At 38.1% G+C, this 18,698-nt stretch overlaps 2 protein-coding genes and 2 pseudogenes across 2 annotated transcripts; all 4 read left to right on the forward strand.

Annotated features, from left to right (window-relative positions):
* The first annotated feature begins 615 nt into the window (after positions 1-615).
* LOC128056284 (olfactory receptor 12D1-like) lies at positions 616-1,551 on the forward strand. The gene has a single exon (XM_052648995.1). The coding sequence runs from the start codon at positions 637-639 to the stop codon at positions 1,549-1,551; it is 915 nt and encodes a 304-aa protein (XP_052504955.1). The 5' UTR covers positions 616-636.
* Positions 1,552-7,570: 6,019 nt separating this feature from the next.
* Positions 7,571-8,515, forward strand: LOC128056273 (olfactory receptor 12D1-like). Its single transcript, XM_052648984.1, has one exon. It carries the CDS (start codon positions 7,589-7,591, stop codon positions 8,513-8,515), a length of 927 nt encoding a protein of 308 aa, XP_052504944.1. The 5' UTR covers positions 7,571-7,588.
* A 1,540-nt stretch (positions 8,516-10,055) lies between these two features.
* On the forward strand, positions 10,056-12,290 carry LOC128055577 (putative olfactory receptor 1F2; annotated as a pseudogene).
* Positions 12,291-15,488: 3,198 nt separating this feature from the next.
* On the forward strand, positions 15,489-16,397 carry LOC128056230 (olfactory receptor 12D1-like; annotated as a pseudogene).
* Positions 16,398-18,698: the final 2,301 nt, after the last annotated feature.

The following is an 18,698-nucleotide window of genomic DNA, read 5'->3' on the forward strand; positions in this document are numbered from 1 at the left end:
TTAATGGTTAGATATTTACTCAAAATTTTTTCTAGCTATAATGGTGAGAATCCCAGGGGATTGCTAGAAATGTTCCCTACTCAATTCACTTTTGAATTCTAGTCATATCAAATCGTTTTGTTCTCCTTTCAAGGATTTCCCAAACTTAAAATGTTTCCTTTTTATAGAAAGCATTCCACGGTTTGCATCTCTATTTCAATTTCCTTAGAGCTCTTACTGTTCTTTCCTTGTTGATTGCTCTTAAGTAAATCAAATGAGTTCTTACTTTGTTAAGAAAAAGCAGCGAAGTGGAGTATTTAAAAATTTACCCTCTGTTAGATCTTAGGATGATAAAACACAAGTGTTGTTAGAGAAGATGGTAGGCTGGCAACATGCTCTGAATCCCTGGAAGAAAGAAAAATATTGATAAATCTAACTTTTAAAAAGTATTTGAGTAACGGCCGACAAACACCATGTAACTTTAATATTTAATAATCTAGAGTCCAAATATTGTACAACCTGTGATGCTGGGACTATTTAAATAACAATGCTCTCTCTCAAAATATTATTGTCTGGGTGAGAAAATTCTCAGCAGGATAACTCTGGTTCCCATCAGAGATCGCATTCCATATATTATTTTGTCTTTTCTTTCAAGTGATGCTGAATCGAACCTCAGTCACTGAATTTCTCCTCCTGCCAGTGACAGACATCCAAGTACTGCAGCCTGTTCTCTTTGTGGTTTTCCTTGCAATTTACATTGTCAACCTGGCTGCGAATGGAGCCATCCTGAGGGTTGTCATCTCTGATCCAAGACTCCATTCTCCTATGTATTTTTTCCTGGGAAACCTGTCATGTCTGGATATCTGCTTCTCCACAGCGAGTCTGCCAAAGATGATGGAGAACATCCTCTCTACACACAAAGCAATTTCTTTCTCGGGATGCATAAGCCAGCTTCATTTCTTCCACTTCATGGGCAGCACTGAGTCCATGTTGCTGGCCGTGATGGGCTTTGACCGCTTTGTGGCTATCTGCAAACCACTTCAGTATACTCTTATCATGAATCCTCAAGTCTGTATCCAGATGGCTGTCACTGTCTGGATCATTGGTTTTTTCCATGCCCTGCTGCACTCAGTAATGACCTCTCGCTTAAACTTCTGTGGTTCCAACCATATTCATCACATCCTCTGTGATGTTAAGCCATTGCTGGAGTTGGCCTGTGGGAACACTGAGCTCAACCAGTGGCTGATAAACACTGTCACAGGCACCATTGCCACGGGTTCATGCTTTCTAACATTCCTGTCCTATTTCTATATTATTATCTATCTTTTCTTCAACACCCATTCTTGCAGCATGCTTCATAAGGCACTATCTACTTGTGCCTCCCACTTCTTGGTAGTTGTTACTTTCTTCGTCCCTGGTGTTTTTGTTTACATTCATCCTGCCTCAAGTAGCTCCATGGACCAGGATCAGATCAGTGCCATTATGTACAGTGTGGTCACTCCTGTGCTAAATCCACTGATCTATACTTTGAGGAACAAGGAAGTAAAGGGGGCCTTGAGGAGGGTGATGTGAAGGAGGCTCTTCCTTGAAGATATCTGAAGAACTCTTCGGAGGCATAAATAAACAGGTAATGAGAAACTGGAGATAGCGAGTTTATACTTCTCAAATTCTTTACTCTTTGCGAAACAGAGTGCACGTGTGCTAAGTTGCTTCAGTTGTGTCTGACTCTTTGCAATGCTTAGACTGTACCTTATCGGGCTCCTTTGTCCATGGGATTCTCCAGGCAAGAATACTGGAGTGGGTAGCCATTTCCTCCTCCAGGGGGTCTCCCGGCTCAGGGATTGAACCCACGTCTCTTATGTCTCCTGCATTAGCAGGTGGGTTCTTTACCACTAGTCCCACCTGAGAAGCCTCTAAAACAGAAGGAATAGTATAAAGAAAAAATAAATGAAAAAGCTCAGTAAGTTGTGTTCAACAGCGCATTTCTAGGGAATATAACGGAAATTTGAATAAATGTACACTATTCATGGAATCTTAAAGTTGAATTTGTTTGGGACATATTGGTTGATACAACTGATCTGTCATGTTTGTGCTCTTAAATAAAATCAGGTACAGAAATTTGGCTCAGTTACTCATACATTGTATAGCTGGAAAGTGCTTAGGCCAGTTTATTTGTGTGTTTCCTGCAAGTTAACATATTATAATGTGAACAATAAAATTATTTTGTTATTATATTTTAAGGATTTGAATTTAGGATCATGGGCACAAATGGAAAAGTAAATATTAACTCACACATGAGTGAAAGGACATTTTTAATCAGTATGTCGTGATTTCTTTTTCTCTAAGCAGGGAGGCAAGTAATTAAAACAAATATTGCTGTTAGTTCTAGTTAACAGAGGTACAGTAACCAATGGTTTATCTAAAGAGTTTTGTGAACTCTGACTGCAGTGATGTATTATAAGTCAACTTACAACCTGTCAATGATTCCTGTAAAATATTGTCAAAAGGATAGTCAGTTTGAAAAAAATCTCAGGAATACATTTCTAGCTGTTAGCATGTTATTTTGCCCTCAATTTTTGGTCATGAATATTGAGTTTCTAAACTTTCCCTATCATTTATTTTGTTCTTTGATTTCTATACTTATTTTCACAGATTGTAATGTGAATAATATGATGTAATTCCAGTGAAATATACAGAATTCCTCAAAAATTTGTCTTGCTTTCCTTACCTGTCACCAAGCTATACTAAGTGAAAGATATTAAATAATTGCTGAAGTATGTTTGGAGGCTAACAGACAAGAATTACTATGTTCCTCACTTTCTAAGTTCCTAGATGTGCCGCTGAATATGAAACCATGGTGGCTGCCAATATTTACAACTGTTTAGAGATACAGAATTCCCCAGGGTCCAGTGTTTAGGACTCCATATTTTCCCTCTCGAAGGCACAGGTTCAATTCCTGGTTGGGGAACTAAGATCCCACAAAACAGGTAACACAGTCAATAAATTAAAAGTAGGAATAATAAATAAATAAAGTAGAGATACAGACAGATAAGACAAGGCTATAAAAGGATATTTTGAGGTCACGCACGGACTGCTCAAATTTTTTACATTCACTTTTGTAAACCTAAGAAATTTCGTTCTAACCTTACTCACATGATTCTTCCATCTTCCAACTCTACCTTCTTTGGTCTCTTGATTCCAATTTTGTTTATAAAAGAATGTGTGTGGGAGAAGGCATCTTACATCCTGCACTATCTCAGACAGAATTTCTATTGAACAGAATTTTTTACATAATCCAAGCTTCATAGAGGCTGTAAACTGTAGAGGAGCACATGGTTACCTATTGCTTTGTGACACACTGTCACCCTAAACACAGATGGTTAAACACCTATTTAATTAAACTGCATTATTCGATAATTCAGAAATTGGGGAAAGTACAACAGAAAAGCACTGACTCTTTTTAATGTTTCAGGTCTCAACTGAGATGACATTATCAACAGATGAATGAAATAATCTGTTAGAATTCAATGTTATTTGTATGACAAATGTTCTCAGAACAATGAAAATAAAAAGACACATATAATGTGTTATGACTGTATGGCAGTCTCTTCGAGGTATTCTTATATAAGGAGACAGGGCAGTGATGAAACAGAAGTTGTGAGTTTTAAGTAATCTTCCTGATTTTATGTCCAAATCAGTGATAGATTTCTGTTTATTGATTTTTATTCCTCAGCCTTATCTATAGGAAATTTTCTCAAGAAAAAATTCATCCAGGTTTTCGGCTAATGAGTAACTCTGGAAACTAATCTCTAAGGCCAAACTGATTTCTTCCTCAAAATCTTTCTGGTCACAAGACAGATAAAGATTGATAATGCTACATTATTTTTACCTGGTCTCATCAGTGTATTCCAAAGCCCTGGCTTCTTTGCTCTTTCCCATCTACTCACCAATATCATTGGAGAGAATGGATAATTCCAAGGCCATTGTTTAATAGAGATTAGGGTAGCCAGAATCAAGTGTTGAAGACGTCATTTGGCAAATGGAGTAATGAGATCAGCTTTCAAAGTGGAAGATAGAGAGTGCAAGTTCTGCACTTGGTGGACTGCATAAGGTTGACAGTCTATTTGATTTGTGTATCTCTTTCCAGTGTAGTATGTAAATCAAGCCAGCTGAAAGAAAATATCTAAATGGTAAAGACAGTTACTGTAGAACTGTCTAGTTGGAAGTTAAAGAGATAAGCCAGAGTTAGGAAAATAATTTGAAATTAAAAGTATAATTTGAGAGTTATCTGTTTATAGATATATAAAGCACAGAACTAGAAGACAGAGAAGAGGAGATGCACAAAAGTGGATAATAAGGAGGAAGAGCACTAACCCGCCAAGGAGACAGGAAAGGAGTCAACATGGTGGCTCTCCTGAATGCAGATTTTTTTTTTCTTTTTGGAGTATAATTGCTTTACAATGTTGTGTTAGTTTCTGCTGTACAGCAACATGAATCAGCTATACGTATACTCTTATCTTTTCAAAATTTGTTTCAGATGCCGATGGCATGGATGCTGATGGCATGGACATTAGTAATAGAGGTAGACACAGTGAGCCTGTTAAGCTGCTGATGAAATTAATAATTAAGAAATTATCAATGTGATGGATATATTATGACCTTTGGTAAAAAAAAAAAAAAACACAATTGAAAGGTGGACAAAGTAGATTGCATTTGTAATGGTAATTAGAAAGCTTGGATAGATGTTGGATTGCATATAGATATTCCTTGGATGAAGCAGATACAATACTACTACTAAAGCAGAGAGCAAGAAGTGAAGAAGACACACACTGGAGATATCAGCCTCATTCTCCTAGGGAGAAGTGTGAGGTCTGGGATACCAAAATAAAAGAAAATATTTGAGTGTTAATACCAACAGTAGGAGAGTCCTGGTGGTCCAGTGGTTAAGAATCTGCCTGCCAATGCAGGGGAACACAGGTTTGATTACTGGTCTGGGAAGATCTTATATGCTGCTGAGCAGCTAATTCCGTGCACCGCAAGTCTTGATCCCAAGCTCTAGAGCCTGCGAACCACAACTACTGAAGCCCCCATCCTCTAGAGTCCATGCTCTGCAACCCGAAATGCCACCACAATGAGAAGCCCATGCACCACAATTAGGGAGTAGCCTGGGCTCACCACAGCTGGAGAAAGGCCATGCATAGCAGTGAAGACTCAGTGCGGCCAAGCATAAACAAATAAAATTAAAAAAAAAAAAAAAAACAACAGTGATGTGTCAGACTCAGAAGGAACAAAAGCAATATCACTTCTCCTCATTCCTCTTTTTTGCATTCAATAGAACCACAGTACTAAATGAGTAGAATACCTAAACAACAGTCATCTTTCTGTGCAGATCAATAGGATGTGACTGGCGCTCATTCCTTAACTGTCATTGCCCAATTTCCTTCCATTTTATAAAGAATTCTCCCAGAGCAGTCTCCAAGATGAGATAGTGTATCCATACCTCTGTCACAGGAAGTGAAAGATAATTTTAGAGAGTGCAATATTAAGTGAAGTCAGTCAGAGAAGGAGCAATATCATATGACATCCTTTGTATATGGACTCTCAAAGGAAATGATACACATGAACTTACATGTGGGACAGAAAAAGACTCACAGACTTAGAAAATGAACTTATGGGTGCCAGGGGAAGGGATAGTTAAGGACTTTGGTATGGTCATGTACACACTGCTATATTTAAAATGTATAACCAACAAGAACCCATTGTATAGCACATGGAACTCTCTCAGTGTTATGTGCTGGCCAGGATGCAAGGGGAATTTGGAAGGGAAGAATGGATACATTTCCATCTATGACCTGAGTCTCTTCACTCTTCATGTGAAACTACCACAACATTGTTAATTGGCTATACTCCAATTAAAAATAGAAGGTTTAAAGTTTGGGGAAAAAAAGAAAATGTAGGCCATTGAGATTTATACTGTCTGTGATTCTTAAACTAAGAAAGAAGTACAGTAAGGAAAGAAAATAGGAAAGACGGGAAAAACAAAAATAGAACTCAAGATAGGACTTCCCCAAGGAGAATTCTGTCATACTGCAGGTATAGAAAGATCCTCCCAAACCCCAGGGACATTCTCTCTCAGGGTTTGTCTGAAGATCTGTGCAACATAAAAGACAGAATTTCAGAAAGAAGAGGTTTGGGAACATGAAGAGCTTATATACTTAGTCCCAATATAAGTTGTCACTTCAAATATATTTTTACTCTTTATTTTTCTTAATGTTTTTCGATTATTTACTCTATAGGAGTGTCCACCTGGTAAGCTTTCTTAGCGGTGAATTTGAACACTCAAACAGGTAGGAGAATGAGCCAGGAGAAAAGCTGGGGTGTTGCACTTATTGTCTATCTTCTTGCGAGTATTCAAGTTGAATGCCCAAGATTCAGGGCTAGTTTCCTATCTTATGATGGACTCCCCGTTGTGTTTTTGGATTATGAAGGCTCTTTACTACATACATTTTTATTGCCTTTCTCTAAGTGCTCTCCAGAGTAAATATGTGATTTTTAAATATTCAGGATGCAGTGAAATAAATCATTTGGTACATAAAGTCTGTTTACTATTATCTTTAGATGTTAGGAAATGGTTCTCTTCCCCAAGGATTTTTTAAACAGTTTTGTTTTGAGGGTAGAGAACTAAAAATGATGTTTGGCATATCATGCCTCTCTTAAGCAGGAGTGATAAAGTTTAATAATATACAAACATACATGGTTATCCAGGAAAGCTACTCTGAATACCTGGAAGCCAGGCTTCAATAAAGGTGAATTAACGGTTAGATATTTACTCAAAATTTTTTCTAGCTATAATGGTGAGAATCCCAGGGGATTGCTAGAAATGTTTCCTACTCAATTCACTTTTTAATTCTAGTCACATCAAATCATTTTCTTCTCCTTTCAAGGATTTCCCAAAGTTAAAATGTTTCCTTTTTTTTTTTTTTTTTTTTGACAATGGGACTTTATTTATTTTTTTGAATGTACCTTCTTTTTTTTTTTTACTTTAGTATATTAGGAACTCATGTACACCTGTGGTGGATTCATGTCAATGTATGACAAAACCAATACAGTATTGTAAAGTAAAATGTTCCCTTTTTATAGAAAGCATTCCACGGTTTGCATCTCTATTTCAATTTCCTTAGAGCTCTTACTGTTCTCTCATTGTTGACTGCTCTTAAGTAAATCAAATGAGTTCTTACTTTGTTAAGAAAAAGCAGCAAAGTGAAGTTTTTAAAAATTTACTCTCTATTAGATCTTAGGATGATAAACACAAGTGTTATTAGAGAAGATGATAGGCTGGCAACATGCTCTGAATCCCTGGAAGAAAGAAAAATATTGATAAATCTAACTTTTAAAAAGTGTTTGAGTAACGGTCCACAAACACCATGTAACTTTAATATTTAATAATCTAGTGGTCCAAATATCGTACAACCTGTGATGCTGGGACTATTTAAATAGCAATGCTCTCTCTCAAAATATTATTGTCTGGGTGAGAAAATTCTCAGCAGGAGGACTCCGGTTCACATCAGAGATAGCATTCCATACCTTACTTGCTCTTTTTTTTCAAGTGATGCTGAATCGAACCTCAGTCACTGAATTTCTCCTCCTGCCAGTGACAGACATCCAAGTACTGCAGCCTGTTCTCTTTGTGGTTTTCCTTGCAATTTACATTGTCAATCTGGCTGCGAATGGAGCCATCCTGAGGGTTGTCATCTCTGATCCAAGACTCCATTCTCCTATGTATTTTTTCCTGGGAAACCTGTCATGTCTGGATATCTGCTTCTCCACAGCGAGTCTGCCAAAGATGATGGAGAACGTCCTCTCTACACACAAAGCAATTTCTTTCTCGGGATGCATAAGCCAGCTTCATTTCTTTCACTTCATGGGCAGCACAGAGGCCATGTTGCTGGCCGTGATGGGCTTTGACCGCTTTGTGGCTATCTGCAAACCACTTCATTATACTCTGATCATGAATCCTCAAGTCTGTATCCAGATGGCTGTCACTGTCTGGATCATTGGTTTTTACCATGCCCTGCTGCACTCAGTAATGACCTCTCGCTTAAACTTCTGTGGTTCCAACTGTATCCATCACTTCCTCTGTGATGTTAAGCCATTGTTGGAGTTGGCCTGTGGGAACACTGAGCTCAACCAGTGGCTGGTCAATACTGTCACAGGCACCATTGCCACGGGTTCATGCTTTCTAACATTCCTGTCCTATTTCTATATTATTATCTATCTTTTCTTCAAGACCCACTCTTGCAGCATGCTTCATAAAGCACTGTCTACGTGTGCCTCCCATTTCTTGGTAGTTGTTCTTTTCCACGTCCCTGGTGTTTTTGTTTACATTCATCCTGCCTCAAGTAGCTCCATGGACCAGGATCAGATCAGTGCCATTATGTACAATGTGGTCACTCCTATGCTAAATCCACTGATCTATACTTTGAGGAACAAGGAAGTAAAGAGGGCCTTGAGGAGGGTGATTTCAAGGAGTCAGTGACTAGAAGAAGTCTAGAGAACTCTTCTCAGGCATAAATCAATAGGCAATGAGGAACTGGAAATATGGAATTATACTGCTTGTCAGAGTGTTTACTATCTGTGAAACAAAAGGAACTGTATTAAAGAATAAAAAATGGAAAAGTCCAGTAAGTCATGTTAAATAACGCATTCCTACATAATATAAGGAAAATTTGAATAAATGGGACACTGTCCATTGAATTTTATTGTTCAATTTGTTTTGGAGATATCAGTTGATAAAAATGACTTGTTATCTATTTTTTGTGTTCTTGAATAATATCAGATACAGAAATTTGCCTCAAGTACTCATACATTGTATACTTGGATAATGCTTAAGTATGTTTACCTATGTGTTCCCTGCAAGTTAACATATCATAATGTGAATAATATAATTATACTGTTTCAGGGACTTCTCTGGTGGCCCAGTGGTTAAGACTCCAAGCTTCTAGTGCAGAAGATACAGGTTCAGGCCCTAGTCAGGAAACTATGATCCCACATGTTGCATGGCACAGCCAAAATATAAAATAATTTTTAAAAATCATTACACTTTAAACTGTTTTCTTAAACTGGTACACATTAAGGACTTTAATTTAGGGTCATGGACTCCACAAGAAAGTCAATGTAAATTCACATATGAGTTAAAGGACATTTTTAAGCAGTATGTCATGATTTCTTTTTCTCTAAGCAGAGAGGCAATTTATTAAAATAAATAGTAGTCTGAGTTCTAATTTATACAGATAGTGTAACTAATGGTTTAGCTAAAGAGTTTATGAACTCTGACCCCAAAGATATTTAATAATTCAATTGAATAACCTGTCCAGGATTACTGTAAAATATTGTTCAAAGTGGAGTCCGCTTGTAAAAATCTCAGGAATACCTTTCTAGTTCATTATTATGTGATTTTCCCTTCAATTTCTGATCATGGAAAATTGAGTTTCAAAATTCTTCCTTTTTATTTAGTTTTTTCATTCCTACACTTATTTTCACAGACTGTAACATGGTATATTATGATGTAATACCAATGAAATATGCTGCAGCTGCTGCTGCTAAGTCGCTTGAGTCGTGTCCGACTCTGGGCGATCCCATAGACGGTGACCCACCAGGATCCCCCATCCCTGGGATTCTCCAGGCAAGAACGCTGGAGTGGGTTGCCATTTCCTTCTCCAATACATGAAAGTGAAAAGGGAAAATGAAGCCACTAAGTCGTGTCCAACTTTTAGCGACCCCAAGGACTGCAGCCCACCAGGCTCCTCCATCCATGGGATTTTCCAGGCAGGAGTACCGGAGTGGGGTGTCATTGCCTCCTCTGATGAAATATGAAGAATTGATAAACATTTTTTGTCTTGTTTTTCTTATCTGTCACCAAACTTATACCAAGTAAAAACTATTAAATAGTAGTTGCAGAAGTATTTTTGGAGCTAACTGACAAGAATTACTATGTTCCTCACTTTCTAAATTCCTAGCAATGCCACTGGACCTGAAACCATGGTGGGGCAGCGCCTAAAACTACTGAGAGATGCAGAATGATGCAGCAGCTCAGCGGTGAGGAGCCTGCACTTTCCCTCTCGAGGGTCCGGGCTCAGTCACTGGTTGGGAAACTAAGATCCCACAAGCCAGGCAGCACAGCCAATAAGTAAATACAGTGAACAGAGTACAGACAAATAAGACTGTAAAAGAATCTTTTGAGCTGATAGACCATTCAAATTGTTTACATTCACATTTGTAAATCCAAAGGATTTGGTTCTGATCTTACTCACGTTTCTTTTGTCTTCCAACTCTACCTTCTTTGGCCTCTTAATTTCAGTTTTGTTAATAAAAGAATGTATGTAAGGGGAAGATATCTTACACTCTGGACTGTCTCAAAATTTCTGTGAACAAACTTTTTGACGTTATCCAACCTACATAGAGGCTGTAAACTATAGAGGAGCACATGATTAGCTATGGCTGCATGATACACTGTCACCCTAAACACAGAAGGTTAAACACTTATTTAATTAAACTGCATTATTTTGTGATCCAGAAATCGGGAAGAGTACAGCAGGGAAGTACTGACTCTGTTTAATGATGTTACAGGTCTCAACTGAGATGACTTTATTTATAGATGTATGAAAATAATTTAATCAACTGCAATATATTTTCATGACAGAAATTCTCAGAGCAATAAAAATGAAAGGACATATGTAACAGTTTATGCCTCTTCCAACTATTCTTACTTAAGGAAACAAGGCAGTAATGAGGAAGAATTCGTGAAGTTTTAAGGAATCTTTCTAATTTTATATCCAAATCAATATTCAGCTTCTGCTTAATTGTTGATTTTATTCCACAACCCTATCTATAGGAAATTTTCTCAAGAAAAATTTTCTCCAGCTTTTTCTCTAATGAGTAACTGTGGGAACAACTGAGATCTAGTTTCTTAGCAAGTTTAATAACTTTTATCTTTTTAAAATTGAATTATGGTTTATTTACAAAATTATCCTACTATCAAGTGTACAGCATAGTCATTCATTATTTTTACAGATCATGCTCCATTAAAAGTTATTACAGGATAATGGCTATAATTCTGTCTGCTACACAGTGTATCCTTGTTGCTTCTCTCTTTTCTTTTTTAATGGATAAGCAACAAGGATACATTGTATAGACAGAGAATTGTATTATTATATACCTTTCCTTTTTCTTTTTATTTATTTCTATTTATTTATTATTTTGTAAGGCTTCCTTCATAGCTCAGTTGGTAAAGAATGCGCCTGCAATGCAGGAGACCCTGGTTTTACCCCTGGGTTGGGAAGATCTGCTGGAGAAGGGATAGGCTACCCACTCCAATATTCTCAGGCTTCGATTGTAGCTCAGCTGTTAAACAATCTGCAAACGATGCAGGAGACCAGGGTTCAATCTCTGGGTTGGGGAAGATCCCCTGGAGAAGGGAAAGGCTACCAACTCCAATATTCTGGCCTGGAGAATTCCATGGACTATATAGTCCATGGGGTCACAAAGAGTCGGACACGACTGAGCAGCTTTCACTTTTTTTTTTAAGTTTTATTTTTATTGGAGTATAGCCGACTAACAATGTCATGTAGGTTTCAGGTAGACAGGCAAAGGGACTCAGCCATACATATATCTGTGTTCATTCTTCCCCAAACTCTCCTCCCATTCAGGCTACCACATAGCACTGAGCAGCGATCCATGTGGTAGAGATCCGTCTCTCTCTCTGTCTGGCCCAGTTATATTTCTTTGCACTTTGCTGACATGGACAACCTGCTTTTGACTGCCATGGCTATTGACTGCTACACTGCCATTGGCCATCCCCTGCACTATACACTCCTAATGACTCCTTGCAGATGTGGACTGCTGGTGGGTGGGTCATGGGGAGAGGCCCACTCTGACTCATTGACCCAAAGCTTGATGCTAACTTATCATTCTATACTAATCTAGAGATGCCTCACTTTTTTGTGATTTTAAACCTCTCTTAAGGCTTTCCTGCTCTGATGCCTCACCTCAGTGAGGACCTGATGATGGTTCTGACAGAACTCTGAGGAATCAGCCCTCTCTGCTGCATCATAAGCTCTTATGCCTATATTTTCCTTGCTGTAGCTCAGATCCCATCAGCACAGGGCAAAAAGAAAGCCCTGACCACATGCACCTCCCACCTCTCCATGGTCATCCTCTTCTATGGCTCGGTCTTTGCCACCTACCTGAAGTCCCCAGGCCACTGGGGAGTGGAAGAAATGAAGCTGGCTTATGCATCTGAAGAAACTTTGTGAGTAGAGAGGGAGTCTTCCAGCAATTTTGGCATCCCTTTCAAGATGTAAAGATTGTCAAGGAAGGACAGAAATACAAACATGTGAAATCAGAACAATAACTTAAACAATGAGCACACAATAATTATTCATTTATATTATATTCATGGCATACTATAACAAGCAATTACTGTGATGAATATATAATGAACTGCAATGCAACAAGAATGAACTGTGATAGGTGGACAAAGTACATGGCATTTACAACAATAATTAGAATGCTTGGATCCATGTCAGATTGCATATAGGTATTTCTTGGATGAAGCAGAAAGAATATTGTTACCTTACTACTGCTGCTGCTGCTAAGTCGCTTCAGTCATGTCCAACTCTGTGCGATCCCACAGACGGCAGCCCACCAGGCTCCCCCGTCCCTGGGTTTCTCCAGGCAAGAACACTTGAGTGGGCTGCTGTTTCCTTCTCCAATGAATGAAAGTGAAAAGTGAAAGGGAACTTGCTCAGTCGTGTCCGACTCTTTGCAGCCTCATGGACTGCAGCCTACCAGGCTCCTCCATCCATGGAATCTTCCCTGCAAGAGTACTGGAGTGGGGTGCCATAAGGGTACAGCAATAAGTGAAGATACACATTGGAGAGACCAGCCTCAGTCTCCTAGAGATAAATGTGAGCTTTGAGGATACCAAAATTAAAGAAAATATTTAGATGTTACTACCAGAGGTGAATAGTCAGATTTAGAAGGCACCAAAGCAATACTACTTCTTCCTATTCCTCTTTTTGGTTTTCCATAGAATCACAGCAATAAATGAGTATACTATTTTAATGATGATCAATTTTCTGTATGGATCAATGGGATATGACTGGCCCTCATTCCTTAACTGTCCTTGCCCAATTTCCTTCCATTTTTCCATGCAAGTCCTCAACATGAGAAAGTGTATCCAAATCTCTGTCCCAGGAAATGAAAGGTAATTAAAGAAATCCTGAGGCCCTTGAAAACTGTACTGTCTGTGGTTATGAAACTAAGAAAGAAACAGAGTAAGGAAGGAAAATAAAGGAAAACCTGGAACTCAAGATAGAAATTCCCCAAGGAGAATTCTCTTATATTGCAGGTATAGAAAGGTAACTTGTTTATTCTTTCAGTAATCCCCCCAAACGCCAGGGACACTCTCTCTCAGGCTTTGAATATCTAAAGATCTGTGGATCATAAAAGACAGGCAGAATTTCAGAAAGAAGAGGTTTCAGAAGATGAAGAGCTTATGCTGTAAGTCCAGTATAAACTATCACATCAAATATTTTTCTAGTCTTTATTTTTCAAAAATTTTTCTACTAGTTACTTTTCAGAAGTGTCAATCTGATAAGCCTTCTTAGTTGTGAATTTGAACACTCAATAAACAGGTAGGAGAATGAACCAGGAGACAGGCTGGGGAGTTGCCCATATCCTCTGTCTTCTTGCCTGTATTCAATGTACAAGTCAAGGATTTAGACCTGTTTCCTATCTTACCATGAACCTTGTCTTTGGGGATTATGAAGACTCTGTTGCCTGCATTTTTATTGCCATATCTCTAGATAGTCTCCAAAGTAAATAAGTAATCAATAAATATTCAAGATGCAATGAAATAAATATTTGGTACAGAAAATCTCATTGCTATTTTCTTTAGATGTTAGGGAAAGATTTTGTCCCCAAGTGATTTTTTTAATGTAATTTTGTTTTGCAAGTAGTGAATCAAAAACGATGTTTGACATATGAGTATCTTGATCAGGAGTGATAAAGTTTAACAGTATACAAAATATACATGGCTATCAAAGAAGGCTACTCTGAATTCCTGAAGCCATATTTACAAAAAAGATGTGCAGCGTCCAGCACAGCAGGTGAGAAAGACCTGAAACCCGGGGTTGGCGGGGGTGGGAGGAGCGCGTAATGAAAGATAGATATATATAATTTGGCAAGCTGGAAGTCAGGGGGTCTTCCTGCTCTCCACGGCAGGAAGACAAAATATCTCCTTTTAGCTCTCACTTTTATTGGCAGAAGTCACATGTGATCATTCAGTTCAGTTCAGTTCAGTCGCTCAGTCGTGTCCGACTCTTTGCAACCCCATGAATCGCAGCACGCCAGGCCTCCCTGTCCATTACCAACACCAGGAGTTCACTCAAACTCACGTCCATCGAGTCCGTGATGCCATCCAGCCATCTCATCCTGTCGTCCCCTTCTCCTCCTGCCCCTAGTCCCTCCCAGAGTCTTTTCCAATGAGTCAACTCTTCGCATGAGGTGGCCAAAGTACTGGAGTTTCAGCTTCAGCATCATTCCCTCCAAAGAAATCCCAGGGCTGATCTGCTTCAGAATGGACTGGTTGGATCTCCTTGCAGTCCATGCGATCATTAGGAAATAGCTATACTGGGGGGTTTGACCAGCGCACCATCAAGAGGGAATAAAATTAAGGCTCTGCTGTTAATCAGGAACATCTTGCTTTGTTTCCATGAGGACGGACACAGGGGCAGCCAGTGAAGCGCAGCAGAGAGCACATCCAGCTCCACATTGCCCACTGGGCATGCTTACTAGGGCAATCTCGGGGGGGGGGGGGGGGGGGGGGGGGCGCGGTGTGCCGCACACTCCTGTCATGGGGCAGGTTCTGATATCTGCCCTGCCAGGCTGCAACAAAGATGTAATAAAGGTTAGATAATTTCTCAAAATTTTCTCTAGCTACAAACGTGATAATCCCATGGAATCTCTGGAAATGTTCCCTAGTTGACTCACTTTTTTATTTTAGTCAAATCAAATCTTTCTCCTTTCATAGATTTCCCAGACTTTGAATGATTCCTTTTTATAGCAAGTGCTCCAATGTCTGCATCTCAATTCAGATTTCCTTATAGCTCTTATTATTCTCTCATTGTCTATTTTTCTTAAGTAAAAACTTCAGATGGTTTCTTCCTAGGTCAAGAGATAGCACTGTGGTGGAGTGCTTAAAAATTTACCTGCTTTTGGAGTTGATTTAGGATGATAAAAGGCAAGTTGTATCAGAGAAGATGATAATCTGGCTAAATCCTAGATGAAAGACAAATATCAATGATAAATCTAATTCTTAAAATGTTTGAGTAACAGTCCATAACGAACACATGACCTTATTTAAATAGCAATGTTTCTCAAAATTTTATTGTCTAGATGGGAAAATCCTCAGCTGTGGGACTCTGTTCCCATCAGGGACTGCATTCCATATGTTATTTTGTCTTTTCTTTCAAGTGATGCTGAATCAAACCTCAGTCACTGAATTTCTCCTCCTGGGAGTGACAGACATTCAAGTACTGCAGCCTGTTCTCTTTGTGGTCTTCCCTGCAACTTACATTGTTAATGTGGCTGGGAATGGAGTCATCTGATGGTTGTCATCTCTGATTCAAGACTTCATTCTCCTATGTATTTTTTCCTGGGAAACCTGTCATGTCTAGATATCTGCAACTCCAGGGTGACTCTGCTAAAGATGCTGGAGAACTTCCTCTCTACACACAAAGCAGTTTCTTTCTTGGGATGCATAAGCCAGCTTCATTTCTTCCACTTCCTGGGCATGTTGCCGGCCATGATGGGTTTTGACCGCTTTGTGACTCTCTGCAAACCACTTGGTTAGTCATCAGGTCTGTGTCCAGATGGCTATCACTGTCTGGATTATTGGTTTTTTCCATGCCCTGCTGCACTCAGTAATGACTTCTAGCTTAAACTTCTGTGGTTCCAACCATATCCAACACTTCTTCTGTCATATTAAGCCATTGTTGGAGTTGGCCAATGAGTGCCTGCTCAATACTGTCACGGGGACATTTGCCATTGGCCCATTTTTTCTAACACTTCTATCCTATGCCTACGTTATTATCTATCTTTTTTTCAAGACCCACTCTTGCAGCATGCTCCATAAAGCACTGTCTACTTGTGTCTCCCACTTCATGGTAGTTGTTCTTTTCTACGCTCCCGTAGTTTTCACTTATATTCATCCTGCCACAGGTAGCTCTGTGGAGCAGGAACGGATCATTGCCATTATGTACAGCGTGGTCACCCCTGTATTAAATCCACTGATCTATACTTTGAGGAATAAGGAAGTGAAGGGGGCCTTGAGGAGAGGGATCTGGAGAAGACTCTGACCTGAAGTCGAGAGAAATCTTCTGAGGCATAAAGGGGTAAAAAGAAAATTGATATGTGAAGTCATACTGCTTTTCTAATTGTTTACCATTTGTAAAAACAGAAGGAAGTATATAAAGGAAATGTAAGTGGGTAAGTCCAGTACATTTTGTTAAATAATGCATTTCTAGATAATAAAATGGAAACTTAAACAAACAGACATGGAATCTTAATGCTGAATCTGTTTCAGGGATATCAGTTGATGAAACTGATTTGTTATTTATTCTTTCGTGTTCTGAATAAAACTAGTTACAGAAATTTATCTTAGTTACCCATGTACTCTGTAGTTGAATAGTATTAAGATCTGTTTACCTGTGTGTTCCCTATAAGTTTACATATCAAAATGTGGACAATAAAAGATTTTTGCTGTAATATTTTAAGGTATTGAATTAATGGCCCTGATAACTAAACCAGAAAAATAAATGGTAACTCACATATGAGCCAAAGGATATTTTTAAGTGATAAATCATATATGTCATGATTTGTTTTTCTCCAATCCGGAAGCAAGTAAGTAATGAAAGCAAAAAAATATTTTGAGTATAATTAATAGAGATAAAATAACCAATGGTTTATCTAAAGAATTTTGTGAACTCTGGCTCTAAATATGTTTTATAAGTCAGTTGGACCACCTGTCAAAGATAATTGTAAAATATTGTTATAAGTAATATTGTTATAGCAATATAAGTAATACTTATAACAATATAAGTAATATTGTTATAATCGCAAAATATTTACAATTAATTAAAATTAAAATTGTAATATTTGTAATTAAAATTATACTATTGTTATAAGTATAACAATATAAGTAATACTTATAACAATATAAGTAATATTGCTATAATTGTAAAATATTTTATAAGTTTAAAAAAAAATCTCAGGTATATCTTCCTTGCCCATTGGTATATTTTCCCCTCAATTTTGGGGCTCTTGAAAATTGAGTTTCAAGACTTTCCCTTTTAATATATTTTCTTTTTTATTTCTATATTTACTTTCACAGATTACAGTGTGATATAATATCATGTAATATCAGTGAAATATGAAGAACTCATCCAAAATTTCTCTTGTTTTCCTTACCTGTCATCAAGCTTATACTAAGTGAAAACTATTAAATAGTAACTGCTGAAGTATTTTCGGAGTTAATAGACAAGAATTACTATGTTCCTCACTTTCTAAGTTCTTAGAAGTGTCGCTGGACCTGAAACCATGGGGAGTGCCAGCACTTACAACTATTAGAGATACAGGATTCCCTGGTGTCCCTGGAGTGCTTAGGACTATGCACTTCCACTGCCAAGGGCTGGGGTTCAATCCCTGGTTAGGGAACTAAGATTCCACAAGATGGGCAGCACAACCACAGATAAATAATAATAATAATAAATAAGTAAAATAGAGATATATGCAGGTTAGAATATTGGAGAATATTTTGAGGTTATGGACTGATCGTTCACACTGTTTACGTTCACTTTTGTAGATCCAAAGAATTTGGTCCTAATCTTACTCACATGGTTCTCCAACTCTACCTTCTTTGGTCCAGTTTTGTTCTAGTGACAAAACAGTGACAATTCCAGTTTTGTTTATAAAAGAAAGTGTATGGGGAGAAGGCATCTTAACCCTGAACTATCTCAGACCAGAATTTCTATGGATCAGAATTTTTTACATAATCTAACCTTCATGGAGACTAAACTATAGAGGAGCACATGGTTACCTACCACTGCATGACACACTCTTACCCAAAACACAGACGTTTAGACACATTCAATTAAGCTGCATTATTCTGTGGTTCAGAAATTGGGAAGAGTACAGTAGGGAGGCACTAACTCCATTTAATATATTTCAGGTCTCAACTGAGATGACTTTATCAGTAGATGTATGAAAATAATTTTATAAACTTCAATATGTTTTATGACAAAAGTTCAGAGCACTGAAAATAAAAGGACACATATGATCTATTGCAGCTGCATATCAGTCTCTTCAAGTTATTCTTACATAAGGAGACAGAGCAATAGTAGAAGTTTTGCTATTAAGTAATTTTACTAAGTTAATTCCAAATCAATATCAGGCTTCTGTTTAATTGTTAATTTTCATCCTCAACCCTATCTATAGGAAACTTTCTCCACAGAAAATTCCTCGAGGTTTTTCACTAATGAGTAACTTTGGGAACTGAGTCTCTAAGGCCAGAAAGATTTCTTTTGTGGCCAAACACTTTCTGGTCCAAGAGAAATGAAGATTGATAATGCTCAGCTCCTAAATGCATTGTCTTTAGCTGG

The sequence above is a fragment of the Budorcas taxicolor genome, chromosome 11 (assembly GCF_023091745.1).
Source record: "Budorcas taxicolor isolate Tak-1 chromosome 11, Takin1.1, whole genome shotgun sequence".
NCBI classification, from domain to species: Eukaryota; Metazoa; Chordata; class Mammalia; order Artiodactyla; family Bovidae; genus Budorcas; species Budorcas taxicolor.

What these genes read in the sequence shown, in the direction of transcription:
- LOC128056284 (XM_052648995.1), top strand. Translation starts at nt 637, where the DNA reads ATGCTGAATCGAACCTCAGTCACTGAATTTCTCCTCCTGCCAGTGACA.
- LOC128056273 (XM_052648984.1), top strand. Translation starts at nt 7,589, where the DNA reads ATGCTGAATCGAACCTCAGTCACTGAATTTCTCCTCCTGCCAGTGACA.